Source organism: Oncorhynchus gorbuscha, linkage group LG09 (genome assembly GCF_021184085.1).
Source record: "Oncorhynchus gorbuscha isolate QuinsamMale2020 ecotype Even-year linkage group LG09, OgorEven_v1.0, whole genome shotgun sequence".
Taxonomy (NCBI): Eukaryota; Metazoa; Chordata; class Actinopteri; order Salmoniformes; family Salmonidae; genus Oncorhynchus; species Oncorhynchus gorbuscha.
The window spans coordinates 86,410,193-86,430,247 of record NC_060181.1 but is presented as its reverse complement, the minus strand read 5'-3'; the positions used below and the strand labels follow the sequence as shown (position 1 = coordinate 86,430,247).

The 20,055-nt window shown below is 43.0% G+C and overlaps 2 protein-coding genes across 5 annotated transcripts in view; one reads left to right on the top strand and one right to left on the bottom strand.

The window, feature by feature from the left end:
* Positions 1–5,815, bottom strand: part of LOC124044222 (probable ubiquitin carboxyl-terminal hydrolase FAF-X) — a 76,072-nt gene extending 70,257 nt beyond the window's left edge. For 3 of the 4 annotated variants that reach the window (XM_046363789.1, XM_046363792.1, XM_046363793.1), the window contains exon 1: positions 5,315–5,814. The gene's annotated coding sequence lies outside the window, so the exon portion shown is untranslated. Of the gene's footprint in view, positions 1–5,314 lie in introns of all 4 variants that reach the window. The other variant, XM_046363790.1, reaches the window with a different exon arrangement.
* Positions 5,816–8,218: 2,403 nt separating this feature from the next.
* LOC124044221 (mediator of RNA polymerase II transcription subunit 14-like) overlaps positions 8,219–20,055 on the top strand; it is a 42,363-nt gene continuing 30,526 nt past the window's right edge. The window contains exons 1-12 of the mRNA XM_046363788.1: positions 8,219–8,652; positions 8,938–8,964; positions 9,119–9,224; positions 9,481–9,654; positions 10,066–10,195; positions 11,422–11,550; positions 13,170–13,277; positions 16,777–16,909; positions 17,034–17,184; positions 17,283–17,394; positions 17,541–17,666; positions 17,760–17,838. Coding sequence (XP_046219744.1) covers positions 8,480–8,652; positions 8,938–8,964; positions 9,119–9,224; positions 9,481–9,654; positions 10,066–10,195; positions 11,422–11,550; positions 13,170–13,277; positions 16,777–16,909; positions 17,034–17,184; positions 17,283–17,394; positions 17,541–17,666; positions 17,760–17,838 — 1,448 coding nt within the window. The 5' untranslated portion in view covers positions 8,219–8,479. The remainder of the gene's footprint in view (positions 8,653–8,937; positions 8,965–9,118; positions 9,225–9,480; positions 9,655–10,065; positions 10,196–11,421; positions 11,551–13,169; positions 13,278–16,776; positions 16,910–17,033; positions 17,185–17,282; positions 17,395–17,540; positions 17,667–17,759; positions 17,839–20,055) is intronic.

Genomic DNA, 20,055 nt, shown 5'->3' with positions numbered 1-20,055 from the left:
CCTTGCACACCTGGAGGTGTGTCGAGTCATTGACCTGTTGAAAAACAAATGATAGTCCCACTAAGCGCAAACCGCATGAGATAGCATATCGCTGCAGAATACTGTGGTAGCCATGCTGGTTAACTGTGCCTTGAATTGTAAATAAATCACGGACTGTCACCAGCAAAGCAACCCCACACCATCACACCTCGTCCTCCATGCTATACGGTGGGAACAACACATGCAGAGAACATCCGTTCACCTACTCTGCGTCTCACAAAGACACAAAGGTGAATTTGGACTCATCAGACCAAAGGCAGGATTTCCACAGATCTAATGTCCATTGCTTGTGTTTCTTGGCCCAAGCAAGTCTCTTCTTATTGGTGTCCTTTAGTAGTGTTTTTTTTGCAGCAATTTGACCATGAAGGCCTGATTTACGCAGTCTCCTCTGAACAGTTGATGTTGAGATGTGTCTGTTACTTGAACTCTGTGAAGCATTTATTTGGGCTGCAATCTGAGGTGCAATCTGAATTGACGATTTCTGAGGCTGGTAACTCTAATAAATGTATCCTCTGCAGCAGAGGTAACTCTGGGTCTTCCTTTCCTGTGACGGTCCTCATGAGCCAGTTTCATCAGAGCGCTTGATGGTTTTTGCAACTGCACTTGAAGAAACTTCCAAAGTTCTTGAAATATTCCGGATTGACTGACCATCATGTCTTAACACTTGATGGACTGTCGTTTCGCTTATTTGAGCTGTTCTTGCCATAATATGGACTTGGTCTTTTACCAAATAGGGCTATCTTCTGTATACCACCCCTAACTTGACACAACACAACACAACTGACTGGCTCAAATGCATTGAGGAAAGTAATTCCACAAATGAACTTAAGGCACACCTGTTAATTGGAATGCATTCCAGGTGACTACCTCATGAAGCTGGTTGAGAGAATGCCATGAGTGTACAAAGCTGTCAAAGGCAAAGGGTGGCCACTTTGAAGAATCTCAGATATAAAATAAATTGATTTGTTTAATACTTTTTGGTTACTACATGATTCCATGTGTGTTATTTCATAGTTTTGATGTCTACACTGTTGCCCTCCGCTTGGAAGAATCACTGATCTAGGAATCAACCGCTTACAGTGGCCAAAAGCCACAAGACGGAAACTCTTACAGTGGCCAAAAGCCACAAGACGGAAACTCTTACAGTGGCCAAAAGCCACAAGACGGAAACTCTTACAGTGGCCAAAAGCCACAAGACGGAAACTCTTACAGTGGCCAAAAGCCACAAGACGGAAACTCTTACAGTGGCCAAAAGCCACAAGACGGAAACTCTTACAGTGGCCAAAAGCCACAAGACGGAAACTCTTGGTTTGTGCTTTGCTTATAAAAACAAAGGATTATGGATGGAAATCATCTGGGATGGATGGGGTTCATGTAAGACGACCGCACTCAGGTAATCCCCTGCACAATCCCATAGCAATGGCCATCAAGATATATCTCAAACGTTTTAGATTGAGCAATAACAAGCTAAACAAAACAATTGATCAGTGACGAATCCCCAATCTAATATTCATCCAATTGAGATCCGAAGGAAAACCAAAAGAACGGGCCTAAGCACGTGACGCTGATATCATGAAAACTGTTAGGAGAGATTGGGAGCAGACGATGGATATCCAACGATGGAAATGTGACATACTGTACTTACTGCTCACTTTTCCTACTACCATAAGCCCCTGACCAGATGGAAACTTAACAGTTATTTTACAAACCACATATGCTGGAATTGGAAATTAATCATACACCATTTAGAGTTTAGTCTTATTCTTGACATGTACAGAGGTGGTGCAGGCACACAGTGTTTTAGGATTTGAACTCTGAACAGCATAAAGCAAAGACATCAACTTTCTCAGTTTCAGACAAGAGAGGGGATTTCCTGAAGTAACCATGGGATCGGTTGGCCAGGAAGCAGGAGATATATTTCTCATCCCTTTCGCTTTCACTCTCTTTTACAATTCTGTTCCAGACCAACACAGAATGTCTGGATGAAATACAAATGTATGCTTTTTCCCCCTCTGTCTTTGCAAAAACTGTTCAATCACTTAGCGATATAAAATATACTTCCTTGAAAAAAAAAAGCCAAAATCAGCTGCATCTTTATCAAAATATATAGTTTCAATATCTAGCCTATAGAAACGCAAAGCCTCAACTTCATATAAAGTCTACGAGAAAGTCATCACCATAAATTCTATTCTCCCTCCAGCTCGAAGGTACAATCTGGTTTATAACCACACCATGCACACTGAGCTTGTATGTCCCAACAAAGGCCAACCGCAGTTCCAGAGGACACAAAGGCCATAAGGATGAGTATTATTAACTCTCTGTCCTCTCCACCCAGCTTCAAGCCTGGGTGGCGTTCAGTCTGGTGTAACCGATGTGAAATGGCTAGCTAGTTAGCGGGGTGCACGCTAATAGAGTTTCAATCAGTGATGTCACTCGCTTTTGTGGAGCGATGGGTAACGATGCTTCAAGGGTGGCTGTTGTTGATGTGTGCAGAGTGTCCCTGGTTCGAGCCCAGGTAGGAGCGAGGAGAGGGACGGAAACTAAACTGTTACACTGGCACAACACTACAATAGAAATATATTGAGTAGAATAGATATACATTCCTCTCTCTGACATGACGAGTAGAGAATTATGTCTGATGATATATTCATGGCATTTCTATCTGCCAAGTTCAGTATGTTGCATCCTCCTGAACACATATGTGGCTGCAAGGACGACCCCCGTCTTGCCTGGCAGAGAAACAATATGACTGGAAATCCAATCCACCCCAGTTCGGAACAAGAGGGTTTGATCATGTATTCCCTACACATGATATTTCCTTCATAGGCCTTGATCTATTCGGCAACATATTTAAATGGTTGGGTCTGGCAATGGACTGGCTGTGACTAAGTTTGTGATGTCATTAAAGAAACCACCACAGCTGTGCTGTTCTGGTAGAGCTGGAGAGCTCTGGGTGTGCTCACATCCGTGCGAGTTCTCTGATCAACACCTGGCTGCTTTACTCTTTGATGTTAGGTAGCTATAATGAGATACTTGTTTTATTTTTATTTTTTATGATTGAGAACAGCTTTATCATTCCAGAGAGGACATTGGTAACATGATAATTCAACACAAAACTAAACTCAGATTCAAGCCCTGCAAAACACAATCTGATCAAACAGTGATTAGGTGCAACCCTAAAAGCCACTAAAAGTGATTCTGCTGATATGTCATCTTCAGGAGATGCCTGGGTGTGGTAGTAGTAGGTCTACATTTTTTAAATGATTCTAAATTATCTGCAGCACTGTGTTCACATTTGTATCCATCTGCTAGTGGCGAATTCAGTAACTTGAACAAATTCAGTGAACTTTTGAGGTACTGAAACTGAGACATTTCCTGTCCTTAGCAGGTGGCCACTGGCGTCAGAAACGTGCCATTAAAATGCTTCTACTGCAGGACATTCCCTAGAGAGCCCAGCTCAAAACCACACTATTGAGTAGGCTACAGTTGGATCCCCATAAGTGATGAATGCATTTAGCCACTGCTAATTAAGCGACAGCATATTGCACAAAGAAAACACCAGTCAGTCAGTGATCATTCCTTCTAAATATCAGTAACTGCGAATTTAAAATGATACCATACCGAATGGCATTGTGAAACAAGGGAGGTCATCCTCTGTTCAACATCCTTCAGCCTCTAACTGGATGACTAGCTAATAACACAAATACTGTTGCGGCCTGTCGGGCTAGCTAGCTCTTTAAACATCACTGGCTGGCTATGTCATGTGAAATGGGCCTTGAATTACAGCTGTATCCCGAATGACAGGGGACACTAGACGGTATGGGCCTAGATCACTCAGCCCTAGATCACTCAGAAACAAGCAATGTCCATGACATTGGAGGTGATATATATATATATATGCCATTGATCTAGCTGATTAGCCATTTAGATCTCTTCCACCACTCTGATAAGATCACTATGAAAACAGTCACTGACTAACGTTAGTTAGCATTTTGCAAGGATGTTGTTGGCAAGTAAGTTAATTGACAGGCAATAGATTTCGCATTCGTTTACAAGTTTTAAAAAATAAATTATATATCATATCACAGTTGACCAAACAGGTCCATGATTCTGTAGCCACATCATCTTTGCTAGCTACTTAAAATACATCCAACACGGGTGTATCTGTCAACTTGGCTAGAGAGCTAGCTACTGTAGTTCGCTAACGTAACGTTGGGATGGTTGGCTGTGTGATCTGCTTGCATTCATCATCAAGGAAATTAAGATCGTATTCCAAAATCAGAAATGTCATATGATTACACTTCGAAATATCAAGACAATAAAATGTGGTAAAAACAGCTAGGTTGCTAAATTGGAAGCTAGCTAGCTAACAACAACCGTATTAAGTCTGATATCGCAGTGCGATCCGTCACTTGAAGGCCTAGTTTCCAAGCGCAGTTTTCCAGGCCTTTGCCTAGCCAGCAACTGTAACCGTTGATACAAATTCATTAGGGTAGTTGTAGAAGGTAGCTGGATATCTGGCAAGATTTCGACACGTACTACGAATTCATCGTTTTGAAACATTTGCATTTCAGCAGACAATGCGCTAACGTTTGCTAGTTAAGGAGCAGGCCGCGCAACCACGACAATAGTCAATGTTTTATTGTGCTTCTCGCTAACCTTTATAACTCCTCTAGTCAACATGGACAAGTTATCTAGCTAGCTAGGCGTATCTACAGTTGTCACGGCGCGACATTTCTGGATTTAACCCCCATCAAAACAACTCAGACATCTGTTTCAGGGGTGGGGAATCGCCTGTCATTACGTTAACTAGCTAAAGAGCTCGACAGCGAATTGAAACGTCAACTAGTTAGCTGATATCGACCCGGCTTTCAATAACGTTAATGTTCACGAGCTAGCTAACGGTTAGCTAGCCGTTAGTTTAGCTAGCCAACTCCACATTGACTCGTTTCCCCATGTCAGTGGGTGAGTCAGACAGTAACTTGGTAAACTTAACGGACAGTAGCTAACTACTAACTACGTTAGCTACCTTATCTATTCTGGCAGAACTAATAACATTACTTAGACAGCCAGCTAGCTAACACTCTCCAATCCAAGTTTAAAAAAAAAAATGTCATGATTAACGACGCGAATCATCGTATTTCAGTCCAAGACATTTCTAACAAAATGAATAACGTTAGAGAGCTAGCTAACGTTACCAAGTCAGCTGCCATTACCCGCATCCACCAGCTGATGTTAACAGTGCAAGCTAACGTTAGTTGCTATAACCACTTACCAGGAATTTGATAGGACTTCTCCTCTATTAACGAGCTACTCCAGCCTTGACGAGTGTGTCGTTGTTTATTACATAAATGTGCCCTATATCTTGCTATTTCATTTGAAGCTCTGTCAGTTAAAATAATCTGGTTCCTTGGTTGTTGTTTTTTTGTTGTCAGCTCTTGGGTGTTTTTCCTGCGTCACCAGCGCGCTAACAGCCCCACCAAGTCTATCTAGAGACTAGCGGATCTCTTGTCAGTTCGGTCCTAGCCAGTCAGTCACAACTTGCCGCTAGTGAACTGCTTCAATATGGCGGAAGCGCAGTCCTGAACAACGTGAAAACAGATGTCAAACGGTTTTCCCGAACTCTAAATGTTAACATTAGTTAACGAGCCAACTAGCTATTCTGTGGAGAACAACTTCGCAAATGGAACATGTGCTGAATGGTAAACAAAAAATCAATACAATGTAGAATAGGTGGTTGACTCCAACCCCGATATTGGTTTCCCTTATCCAGGATTTTCTTCAACTCCCATACTCATTGCTTGCTGAATCAAAATGGGTTTTTGTAGGACTACATATCGCCTCCTGCTGTCATGGATCTGTTGAGTCTGTCAGTCAGACATTCTATAACAAACATGTATCAGTGTGCAATGGATACATATGATCTATCATAAATGGTGTATTATTGGGCGCCTAAGACAGTGTATATTTCAGTTGGCCAAGGAGCAAAACCAAAGTTCTGTTCAAATACCAGTAGGAGTGCACATCCCTTCCTCCAAAATGAGACCCCTTCTAGGGGTAGGCGGGTCCCCTTTGCCCTTCCCTAGAGAGGTAGCCCTTCCCAACACTTCTCTGTAGAACTGTGAGGAGGGTGCTGGTCTGCCAACTGATAGACATATGAGGAGGGGTCAGGTTACTAATCTTAGTCTCTCTGGGAACATAGAAAAAGATTAAACAGAATACTCAAAGGCTTAAAGTCCAGTGTCATTTGGTTAAGATCAGAGACCTGCACAGTACCAGGGGAGTTGATATGAATGAATGAACTATGAACTACTGTTGGGAGACTGCAGAGAGACAGACACAGCGAGAGAGAGAGGGAGAGAGAGAGATATTATTGTATATTATCTACCTCACTTGCTTTGGCAATGTTAACACATGTTTCCCATGCCAATAAAGTCCCTTGAATTGAATAGAGAGAGAGAGAGAGAGAGAGAGAGAGAGAGAGAGGGTGAGAGGGAGAGAGAAAGGGCGCTCAACTGCTGACTCACTGGACAGCCATAGTCCAGCGGCTAAAGTGGGATTAACCCCTGCACACACATTTCCCCTCTAGACTATATATATATGTGTGTGTGTGTGTGTGTTCGTGCAAGTGTGTGTGTGTGTGTGTGTGTGTGTGTGTGTGTGTGTACGTGTTTGTGTGTGTGTGTGTGTGTGTGTTTCTAGCACTTTCCCTTTATCTCACCTTTTGTGCATTGACCCTCATGCCCTTCATCTGTCCTGTCAGTGGTTTGAAATGACAGCAAGGGCAAAGCTGTTCTTGAAATCTACAAGGAGGTGAAGCACTCTGGTAAAGTCATAATCTGACCATATACTGTTTTCTCTGTTCTCCCCAGAGCTGTCACAATTCCAGACAAGGCATCCATGTAACGCAATAATAGTTTGACAAAAAAAAGACGATTGTCACTTGTTTGGTTCACAGTAAGATTCTGTGTTAATGTTTTGATTCCCATTTTATTTTGCAGGCATGACATAAAGCTACGTATCATTGTGCAAAGGGGAAAAGGAAAGGAATGGAAAAGTAATTCCTATGACCTGCCTCTGGGAATTAAGGAGTCAGCAGGTATTCCAATCAGAATTTCACCCTAATACTTTTACCATTGACTCTGGCGCTGCCAATATAATCTATGGCTTGAATTGTTTTTCTGAACCAGCCATTCAGGTCCATGGGGAGTTGAAATGTATCAAATCGTATACTGAAGTTTAATTACATTTATTTGACAGGGACAATGCACATCAATCCTCAAATATATAATATGTACACGAGTATCTATTTGCTTTGTCCTTTATCAGGGACAAATAAGGTCTATCAGTCCAGTGGTGGAAAAAGTACCCAATTGTCATACTTGAGTAAAAGTAGTGGTACCTTAATTGAAAATGACTTAACTAAAAGTGAGTCACCCAGTAAAATTCTACTTGAGTAAAGGTATTTGCTTTTAAATATACTTAAGTATCAAAAGTAAATGTAATTGCAAAAATGTACTTAAGTATCAAAAGTAAAAGCACAAGTACAAATAATTCCAAATTGCTTATATTAACCAAACGGCACATTTAAAAAAAAGGGATTTAAACACAATTTGCTTAGCATTCAACATGTAATATGTACTTTTCAGTGTCAGGTAAAATGTATGGAGTAAAAAGTACATTATTTTCTTTAGGAAATCTGTGAAGTAAAAGTAAAAGTTGTCAAAAGTATAAATAGTAAAGTAATGAACAGATACCCCCCCAAAACGACTTAAGTAGTACTTTATAGTATTTTTACTTCAGTACTTTACTCCATTGTATCTGTCATATGATCTGTCTAACTAACTAAAATGTCATGCACCATTTCCAGTACGAAATGACAGGAGTACATATTATAAAAGCCGAATAGACATTATAAATGTGGTGGATGTTTCAAACTACGAGGAAAATATTTTCTGTACTTAAAATACCACTGATTGGTTACATTTATTATCGCTCACAGAACTACTGGCGCTGATCAGGGGCCAGTTTGATTGTTTATTGCCTGAACTAATTGACAAAAACCTAGTGAATGAACACTGATCCTGGGACAGCAGAGTAAACACTAGCGACTCCTTTCGTTTGGTTATGTTAATGATTGTTTCTCCCGTCCATGAAATCCGTCTACGGGTATTCCCTTCCACCTTACCGTGATCACTTCCCGTCAGACAGTAAAGATGGCGGTTGAACAGCATTGAATATGTTCTGTAATAAGCCATTAAAACGCGGGTATTTGCCAATGTTTCAATGGGGCGAAGACGCCGAGCCCCTATTTAATAATTACGTCGCGCGAAATGATGTAGAATATGTGTAACATTTATTCCAGTTTGAAGTAATTGCGAGTCGATAGTTTACATTTTTTTCGGGTCTCCATCGGTGGAGCTTTCCTTGTTATTTTAAAATGGCTCCAGTGCAGATTGGATCAGATGGGCAACTGGTCCCTATCGGAGGTCTCACCTCGGCCACCCAACCACCTTCTTCCGGACCCCAGGCGACGCAAGGGGTCCGGCTGAGCCTGCTGATTGAGTTTCTCCTGCAGAGGACCTACCATGAAATCACCCTGTTGGGTGAACTGTAAGTAGCTAATGACGAGACTCCGTCAAGTGCGCTGTTGATGTTGACTCTTGTTAAATCTGATCCAGGTGGCTCAAAATAGTGGTTATGATGTATTTTGTTTCATGGCAAAGCGATTGGAAAGTAGATAGTTGTGCAAGTAGCCTACTTGGAATCTTTTCTTTCAACCATTTATTTCACCCGTGCGTCCATATTAATTGAGATTTCTTTATTTTCTGTGTTCATATGGTGTGGTAAAATTATGTTGTCTGAAAGTTACCCATAATGTTTCTGTCCTTCTTGCAGTCTACCCAGAAAAACAGACATGGAAAGGTAAGTGTGTCTCTTGGTTCACTCGGTGTGCTCACTGATGAAATTGACTTGTCAAAATGGGAATGTTGTGTTGTATGAGACAGGCACCTTTTTGCCTATTTGACCATTGGTGCCGATGAGTATTAAAACTTTTCTACTGTACTGTTTCTGACAGAAAAATCGAGATCGTTCAGTTTTCTAGTCGGACCAGGCAGCTGTTTGTTCGTCTCCTTGCCCTGGTGAAATGGGCCAGCAACGCTGGGAAGGTGGAAAAGTGTGCGGTATGTAAGCAAGACTACAGTACTCCACTACACCAATCATATTCTCACAGTGGGCATACACAACCAGATACTAGATTGAGTTATGCACATACAAGTCCAACCGTCTCACAATTTTTCCCACTGATATCAATGCATTGTTTATGTGAAAGTTTGAGTTAGGCCTACTTGCACATTATTAAAATTAGAACTACTTAGTAGTCATTAACAGTCGTAAGCCTGACCTCTAACCCCTAACCTACGGTTTCCATGGAAACAGATGATATCCAGCTTCCTGGACCAGCAGGCCTTCTTGTTTGTGGACACGGCTGACAGGCTGGCATCGCTGGCGAGGGACGCCCTGGTGCACGCACGCCTGCCCAGCTTTGCCATCCCGTTTGCCATTGATGTGCTCACCACCGGCTCATACCCGCGCCTGCCCACCTGCATACGAGTAAGACACCCCTAACTGGTCTCTGTTGTCCATCTTTCTGTTATTTATTCTTATTGTATTGTTGTCTTTTGGCCTCATGACTAGGCCTCTTTATTAAAAATGAGAGCTGGTTCTCTGTTGACTTGCCTGGTTAAGTAGTGCTCACTGGTCAAATAGAATGAGGCGTCTGATACCTCTGTGTTTATTAGCTACTGTAGCTGAAGTAGCCATGGTGACTGCCTGGTTTAGCCAGCAATTTTGTCCTTCATGTACTCTGTACTCTTCGTTTGTGTGCATGATGTACATATGTGCACAAACACAAACCTTTAGTGGGTTACCACCACCATCTAGACGGGAGTGTGGAATAGGAACGGAGAAATCTGAAGCCCTATTTGAGCCAGTTCATTGACAGCTGTGTGTGTGTGTGTGTAGGATAAAATCATTCCTCCAGATCCCATCACTAAAGTGGAGAAACAGACAACCCTGAACCAGCTCAATCAGATCCTGCGACATCGTCTTGTCACCACAGACCTACCACCTCAGCTAGCCAACCTCACCGTGGGTAAGAAACACACACGCACAGCCACACACGCACAACCACACACATACACACACAGGGTTCCATTGAAATCCTTGGACGGGCCACTAAGGCATCCTGAAAAAACACTTAAGTCCAAACAGTGTAAAAAAATATATATATTTTCTGGACACTCCTTCAAATGAGTGGATCCGGCAATTTCAGTTACACCCATTGTTGACAGATGTATAAAATCGAGCACACAGCCATGCAATCTTCATAGACAAACATTGGCAGTAGAATGGCCCGTACTGAAGAGCTCAGTGACTTTCAACGTGGCACCGTCATAGGATGCCACCTTTCCAACAAGTCAGTTTGTTAAATTGTTGTCATGCTAGAGCTGCCCCATGTCAACTGTAAGTGCTGTTATTGTGAATTGGAAGGATCTAGGAGCAACAACGGCTCAGCCGCGAAGTGGTAGGTCACACAAGCTCACAGAACGGAACCGCCGAGTGCTGAAGCGCGTATTGCATATAAATTGTCATTGGTTGCAACACTCAATACCGAGATCCAAACTGCTTCTGGAAGCAACGTCAGCACAAGAACTGTTCATCGGGAGCTTCATGAAATGGGTTTCCATGTCCGATCAGCAGCACACAAGCCTAAAATCACAATGCCAAACATAGATGTAAAGCTCACCTCCATTAGACTCTGGAGGGGTGGAAACGCGTTCTCTGGAGTTCGGCGAATGGGAAGAGGACGCTGCCTTACACCTTTGGGATGAATTGGAACGCAGTCTGCGAGCCAGACCTATTCGCCCAACATCAGTGCCCAACCTCACTGATGCTGTTGTGACTTAAGTCCCCGCAGTAATGTTGTATTGATTTAGCTATTATGTTTGCTCGAAAGATCACAGCATTAGCTATGGCAAAATGCAGAGAATAAGAAATTAGCATTAAAACTGCAAAATATTCTCTCAGTTCCATGGGAGACTATGTGGAATTTTAGTAAATTAGCTTTAAAAAATAAAACAATTTCACTCCGGTCCATGGAGAAATGTGTTGAATTTGCTTTAATATTCCAAAAGTTCTCTACACCATTAAATCCAGCGGAGCCCCCGAGGGGTGGACCACGCCCCTTTTTTTTGTTCCAGGAAGTAAAAAAACTACTCCCACACAAAGCTGGCCAACCTCTCCATGGGTAAACATCACACAGCAAGACAGTTTCTGGCTATTGAAAAGGTGGCAACCATTATGTATTGTGTGTTGTAGTTAACGGGCGTGTGAAATTCCGCCTGGAGGGGGAGTTTGAGGCCACTTTGACAGTGATGGGGGATGACCCAGATATTCCCTGGAGACTCTTGAAGCTGGAGATACTGGTGGAGGACAAGGAGACTGGAGGTAAGGTACACAACACCTGAAAGACCACACATCAAACACACAGAACCCAATGCTAACACACCAATCTAGGATTAGAGCTAATCTAGGTTTTGTAAATCTAGGTTTATAATTAATCAGAGATGTGTTCCACCACTTTATTTTTAAAATCTGAATCAGTCAATCTAACGGTTTTAAACTATTATTAGTGACATTTTACACCGAAATATGAGGTATCTCGTGAGTTGAAACGAAGTAGCTAGCCTACCTGACAAATGAAGCCACAAAGTTGCTGTTCCTTGATAAAATAATAACAATGTAACGTTAGAACTACTGCAACTCCATTGTGAAAGGTTATCATGGGTTGGCAATTTTTTTATAAAATCCATTATTTGCCTGTACTAGACATAAAACAAATTTGTTAGCTAATGTTAGCTGACAGAAAACAAATTTGTTAGCTTAGCTACTGTAGCTAGCTAGTTTATAAACCAAGCTAGCTAGCACCCAATATTATTTAGCCATTTATTATCTGTCAGCTCGCCACCTTATCATGGTATGTCAACGAAGTTCAAATTTCTCCGCTTGTCGGCGCTGATGGAGGAATTTAGTACCGTACTGGAGGATAAAAAGATAGACAACACAACTGTCAAAAAGAAGTTAGACACCTGGGCCATTTTATGCGATAAATGTAATGGCTCGACACAGGTTAAAGAGAAGAGGGACACAAATTGGATGAAAGCGTGCTGGAGTTTTTCTTAAAGCAAGAGCTAAAAAGGATTCAGCAGAGGAGGGGCGGGGGCTATTTCAGACCTGAGCCGGAGGGGGGGCCTCCGTCCAAGGGAATGGATCCTATCACCCAGAAAATATGCGAGATGATTCCCCAGCAGTTTGCCCCTCTCCATAACCGCTATGATGACGACGGACAACTTGACCCACCAATATTTAGTAAGCATAAATAACTGGTAAATATCTGCCTATAATGCAAGTTAAAACTAGCGTTAACACTACTTCACTACAATGTCAACTTTATCAGGCCCATTACAGCATGTTGCATAAAATCATCATTTGTACCAAGGCTGGACATAAACTCCAATTTAATTGTTGTACAAAATGGGCACGTAGATAGCCAACTAATAATTATCATAAAACTCAACAGGATTAAACCTGTCTCTAATTATTCTCAGAGGAACTCTCCACAGAAGATATGCTGCCCATTTTATTAGTTAAACCACCTCAAGTGGCAGTTTAGAATTGCTCTCCAATCTAAATTATTTGTTAACAGGCTTAAAATTAATCTGCGTTTAAAGTGAAGATTTTATTTAAATTAAGTCCTTCCTCTAATCTAACTAGGATTAAATTAAATCTAGGTTTAACATTTGATGCAGCAAGATTAATAGACACATCTTGATTTAGCCCAGTTTAGGAGTTAATCCATATTGGGGTAACTCATCCCCACTGTACAACTCTCACCAACTTGATCTACTGTAGATTATAATTATTCTGGTCCTGATGCGCAGGAGGAATCATGAATGAAAAATGCAGCCAGCACTCGCAAATAAACTATTTAATTAGATTGCTTTCTCTTTTTCACCATCCTCGATTTTGAATATTTTCCCCTCCATCCTCCCCCCACCTCCTTCCAGATTGCAGAGCTCTTGTCCACAGTATGCAGGTGAACTTCATCCATGAGCTGGTGCAGTCGCGTCTGTTTGCAGACGAGAAACCACTGCAGGACATGTACAGCTGCCTGCGTATCCTTTCTGTGTGTGTGAGCGCGCGCGCTGTTTCTGTGCAGACAGTGGGCTCAGGGCCAAGTCTGGCTTGAGCTGCTGCAGTGTGTGTGTGCGCACGTACTGTATTGACTGGCAGTGACCATGCATACAACAGGCTCAGACACAAACAGCATTGCAATGGTCGAGGCCTTGGGGTCAGGGACATGCTGCAGCCAACAGCCACACAATGGCTTTCAGTTCATCAGGTTCCATGAACCAAACAGAAATATTTACATTTCATATGCTATTTAGTGTGAATTGAGAATGTAATCCAACACATACACACACACACACACACACATTCAAGAATGAGAGAGAACAAGGGGTGTAGTGTTATGGGCCTACATCTGTTGCCCAGTGGGAAATGTGGACCTGGGACAATTTTCAAGATGGTCGTAGTTATGGCAGAACTGCATCTGGCAACCCCCAGCTGCTGCTAATTACCCTCCTATGTTTATATGGCACTGTCTATCAAGATAATGTGATTATCATCAAATCAAATGTATTTATATAGCCCTTCTAACATCAGCTGATATCTCAAAGTGCTGTACAGAAACCCAGCCTAAAACCCCAAACAGCAAGCAATGCAGGTGTAGAAGCACGGTGGCTAGGAAAAACTCCCTAGAAATGGCAAAACCTAGGAAGAAACCTAGAGAGGAACCAAGCTATGAGGAGTGGCCAGTCCTCTTCTGGCTGTGCCGGGTGGAGATTATAACAGAACATGGCCAAGATGTCCAAATTTTCAAATTGACCAGCATGGTCAAATAATAATAATCACAGTAGTTGTCGAGGGTGCAACAAGTCAGCACCTCAGGAGTAAATGTCAGTTGGCTTTTCATAGCCGATCATTGAGAGTATCTCTACCGCTCCTGCTGTCTCTAGTGAATTGACAAGAGCAGGTCTGGGACAGGTAGCACGTCCGGTGAACAGGTCAGGGTTCCATAGCCACAGGCTGAACAGTTGAAACTGGAGCAGCAGCATAGCCAGGTGGACTGGGGACAGCAAGGAGTCATCATGCCAGGTAGTCCTGGGGCATGGTCCTAGGGCTCAGGTCCTCAGAGAGAGAGAATTAGAGAGAGCATACTTAAATTCACACAGGACACAGGATAAGACAGGAGAAGTACTCCAGATATAACAGACTGACCGTAGCTCCCCCGACACATAAACTACTGCAGCATAAATACTGGAGGCTGAGACAGGGGGGGTCAGGAGAGACCGTGGCCCCATCTGATGATACCCCCGAAAGGGCCAAACAGGCAGGACCCACTTTGCCAAAGCACAGCCCCCACACCACTAGAGGGATATCTTCAACCACCAACTTACCATCCTGATACAAGGCCGAGTATAGCCCACAAAGATCTCCACCACAGCACAACCCAAGGGGGGCACCAACCCAGACAGGAAGATCACGTCAGTGACTCAACCCACTCAAGTGATGCACCCCTCCTAGGGACGGCATGGAAGAACACCAGTGACTCAGCCCCTGTAGTAGGGTTAGAGGCAGAGAATCCCAGTGGAGGGGAACCGGCCAGGCAGAGACAGCAAGGGCGGTTCGTTGCTCCAGTGCCTTTCCGTTCACCTTCACACTCCTGGGCCAGACTACACTCAATCATAGGACCCACTGAAGAGCTGAGTCTTCAGTAAAGACTTAAAGGTTGAGACCGAGTGTGCGTCTCTCACATGGGTAGGCAGCCCATTCCATAAAAATGGAGCTCTATAGGAGAAAGTCCTGCCACCAGCTGTTTGCTTAGAAATTCTAGGGACAATTAGGAGGCCTGCATCTTGTGAACGTAGCGTACGTGTAGGTATGTACGGCAGGACCAAATCGGAAAGATGGGTAGGAGCAAGCCCATGTAATGCTTTGTAGGTTAGCAGTAAAACCTTGAAATCAGCCCTTGCCTTAACAGGAAGCCAGTGTAGGGAGGCTAGCACTGGAGTAATATGATCACAATTTTTGGTTCTAGTTAGGATTCTAGCAGCCGTATTTAGTTTATTTAGTGCTTTATCCGGGTAGCCGGAAAGTAGAGCATTGGAGTAGTCTAACCTAGAAAGCGTGGATTAATTTTTCTGTATCATTTTTGGACAGAAAGTTTCAAATTTTTGCAATGTTACGTAGATGGAAAAAAGCTGTCCTTGAAATGGTCTTGATATGTTCATCAAAAGAGAGATCAGGGTCCAGAGTAACGCCGAGGTCCTTCAGTTTTATTTGAGACGACTGTACAACCATCAAGATTAATTGTCAGATTCAACAGAATATCTCTTTGTTTCTTGGGACCTAGAACAAGCATCTCTGTTTTGTCCGAGTTTAAAAGTAGAACGTTTGCAGCCATCCACTTCCTTATGTCTGAACACAGGCTTCTAGCGAGGGCAATTTTGGGGCTTCACCATATTTCATAGAAATGTACAGCTCTGTGTCACCCGCATAGCAGTGAAAGTTAACATTATGTTTTCGAATGACATCCCTAAGAGGTAAAATATATAGTGAAAACAATAGTGGTCCTAAAACGGAACCTTGAGGAACACCGGAATTTACAGTTGATTTGACAGAGGACAAACCGTTCACAGACAAACTGATATATTTTAGACAGATAAGGGACCAATTTGGGTTTCCAATCTCTCCAAAAATAATGTGGTGATCGATGGTATCAAAAGCAGCACTAAGGTCTTTGAGCACGAGGACAGATGCAGAGCCTCCGTCTGACGCCATTAAAAGGTCATTTACCGCCTTCACAAGTGCAGTCTAAGTGCTATGATGGGGTCTAAAACCACAAATACATTGTTTGTCTTCAGGAAGGAAGGCAGTTGCAGTTGCAGCGCAACAGGTTTTTTTATTTTTATTAGAGGATTGGAAGATTCGATATAGGCCGATAGTTTTTTATATTTTCTGGGTCAAGGTTTGGCTTTTTCAAGAGAAGCTTTATTACTGCCACTTTTAGTGAGTTTGGTACACATCCGGTGGATAGAGAGCTGTTTATTATGTTCAACATAGAAGGGCCAAGCACAAGTTATAGCCAAGTTATAACAACATTAAATATCATAACGCTGTCACACAAGCACAAATATAATGCTACATTTATTTGTAATACCGTTATGCCCAATAGACGGCCAATTATTAAATAGGCGGCCAATTATTAAATAGGCTGAAAGATTTCTATGAGTCTTTTGTTTTTATTAACTTAACACAACTCTGTAGCAAGTACGTTTTCCCCATTTATTTAGTTTTCATTAGTTTTACTCAGTAGCAAGTATAACTGGCCTACTTTAATACGTAGAATGTATGCACACATGACTGTAAGTCGCTTTGGATAAAAGCGTCTGCTAAATGGCATATATTATTATTATTATATTAATAGCTGAAGCCTGTCAGCGTCCAGACACCACACTCAGTTAGCATGGGTGTGTCTGCATTTCTGTATGTATTGTGAATGTGTGTATGCCATCCTCCTGGCCCAGCCCTTCCTTGACTCTCCCTGTCCAGATTCTTTCTGCCTGTCTCTTCAGCTGGAGGTCCTCCACTCCCAGACCCTCATGCTGTACCGAGAGCGCTGGGGAGACCTGGTGCAGGTGGAACACTACATGCCTGCCAAGTGCCTCACACTGGCCGTCTGGAAGTAAGACACACTTGGTTGATTGCTTAGTTGAATGAATACTTCATCACAGGGAAATTGGTCCATCATCATTTGACCCATCCCTCTCGCCCTCTCTCTTGGTTCTTCGCTCTCTCCCCCTCTCCAGCCAACAGGTCTTGGGCAGGAAGACTGGCACTGCGTCGGTCCACAAAGTCACCATCAAGATTGATGAATCAGACGGCTCCAAGCCTCTGCAGATCTCCCATGATCCTCCGCTCCCTGCCTGTGACTCCAGACTGATGGAGAGAGCCATGAAGGTGAGCTAACGCCTTGTTCCTCACAGCTACAGTCCTCTACTATTATTTTGTTGTGATGAGGACCTCATCACAGTCTCTGTTCCTGGCCCCTCCTGTAGATTGATCACTTGTCAGTGGAGAAGCTTTTGATTGACAGCGTGCACGCTCGCTCTCATCAGAAGCTGCAGGAGCTGAAAGCCATCCTGAAGAGCAGCAACCCCAGCGACAGCTGTGAGTCTCTCTGTCCTCTCTGATTTATCAATACACTAACTGATCCAACAACACTGACCTAGAATGCAATGAACAGTGTTGTGGACAGAAACAACCATGTTGTCAGTGTGCAATGTTATTGTTGTCTCTCCTTGACTGTGTTTCAGCGTTCATAGAGACCGCTCTGCCCACTCTGGTCATTCCCATCTTGGAGCCCTGTGGACGCTCCGAGTGTCTGCACATCTTCGTAGACCTGCACTCAGGGATGTTCCACCCCATGCTGTATGGGATCGGTAAGCAGAGAGTAGCACACTCACCACATCGGTAAGCAGGGAGACACACACATAAATATACACTGTACTGACTTCCACTGTGTCTGTCTCCAGATCAATCCATGCTGGATGACATCGAGAAGACCATCAACGATGACATGAAGCGCATCATATCCTGGCTACAGCAGCTCAAGTAAGTCATGTGGCTTATCACTCCTCCTCAGAAAGCCATATGTAAAGTGATTCACCCTAGTACTTTAGTAGTCTATACTTTGTAGTATACCCATATGGATACGAGAAGAGGTACTGTCCCGTTTTTTAAAACATTATTATTATTTTTATTTTTTTCCATCTCTTACGGGACAGTCTCCGTAATACAGGGGCGGTCTTATGTTAGCCCTTGTCCTAGTGTGGCGCACTGGTAGCATATTGGGAGCCTCAGGGCCCCCTGGCACCCCGGGGCCTCACTGAGATGTTGGGCACCTCTGGGAGCCTCATGGCCTCTCCTTCCTTTTTCACATCTTCCTTAAATTGTGGAGGGATGTTCGGCAGAGATAACTGTCCTGGTGGGGTGTTCCCCGTCTCCTCATTATGTGTCCTGCCCACACCATCCAGAGGATATTCACAGTCTTCCCATGTGGGCCTCCTGTGCCCTATGCTCTCCTGAACTGGGCTTATGTCCCTACGGTTCCTTCCATGTTATCGTCCCTTTATTTCCACTTCATATGGCCTTGCGCTGATGTGCCCATAATGCATGTGCCAAGACTCCATGTGGCATCCCTGGTGTGAGGTGACAGGAGCACTCTTGACAGCTTGGCCTTTGTTTTATTACAGGCAGATTTTTTTTGCATGCTGGTCATAGTGATGTTTTGACTTGTCCTGACAAGCACGCTTGTGTGCCTGAACATCCCTAATGACCTTTGGTGCGAGGAGCTTGGGAGCTGTTAGTAACAGAGAGCGCGTGAGTATTGACGATAAGCGCTGTACAGGACTGCTGCCGAAGCCCTCTGTGGCAGTATTTCTCCACACCAAAATGGCTTGCCACACATCTGTGCCTTCCTGCATAGCCTTTGTGATAAGGGTCTTTGCTATTTTCACTGACTCCACCTTAACATTATTCTGACTGATAGATAGGGTGTGGAGGTCACACTCCCAGGCTTTTGCAAAAAAAAGCAAAGTCTTGACTCGTGAACTGGGGCACCTTTATACGTAACTACACCACTGTCAGGTATGCCATATCTGTTAGACTGCTGCTTACAACAGTCGATGATGCAAGCCGCTGTTGTGTCAATCACTTTCTCCACCTCCCAAAAATCTGAATAGTAGTCTACTCTTAATCAGAAAAAGAAGGTTCTTGACTGTGAACAGATTAGAGGTCGACCGATTAATCGGAATGGCTGATTAATTGGGGCCGTTTTCATAACAATCGGAAATCTGTATTTTTGGGCGCCGATTTGCAGAATAAATGTAAAAAAATGTTTTAACATTTTTAACAATTTTTAAAAATCTTTATTTAACATGGCAAGTCAACCTTACAGTTAACTAGTCCAACGCAATAACGACCTGCCTCTCTCGTTGCACTCCACAAGGAGACTGCCTATTACGCAAATGCAGTAAGCCAAAGTCAGTTGCTAGCTAGCATTATACTTATCTTATAAAAAACAATAAATCGTAATCACTAGTTTACTACACATGGTTGATGATATTACTAGATATTATTTTGCGTGTCCTGTGTTGCATATAATCTGACTGAGCATACAAGTATCTAAGTATCTGACTGAGCATACAAGTATCTAAGTATCTGACTGAGCATACAAGTATCTAAGTATCTGACTGAGCGGTGGTAGGCAGAAGCAGGCGCGTGAACATTCACTCAAACAGCACTTTCGTGCGTTTTGCCAGTGCGTCAATCAGTTTATGACTTCAAGCCTATCAACTCCCAAGATGAGGCTGGTGTAACCGAAGTGAAATGGCTGTCTAGTTAGCGGAGCTACTCGCTCTGAGCCTTGGGCTGGTTGTTTCCCTTGCTCTGCATGGGTAACGCTGCTTCTATGTGGTGGTTGTTGTCGTTGTGTTGCTGGTTCAAGCCCAGGGAGCCCAGCTTTCTTACATGGCACATATTGCACTTTTACTTTCTCCTCCAACACTTTGTTTTTGCATTATTTAAAACAAATTGAACATGTTTCATTATTTATTTGAGGCTAAATTGATTTTATTGGTGTATTATATTAAGTTAAAATAAGTGTTCATTCAGTATTGTTGTAATTGTCATTGTTACAAATACATTTGTAAAAAAAAAAAACTTATTATTATTTTTTTTTAATTGTCAGATTAATCGGTATCGGCTTTTTTTGGTCCTCCAATAATCAGTATCGGCGTTGAAAAATCATAATTGGTTGACCTCTAGAAC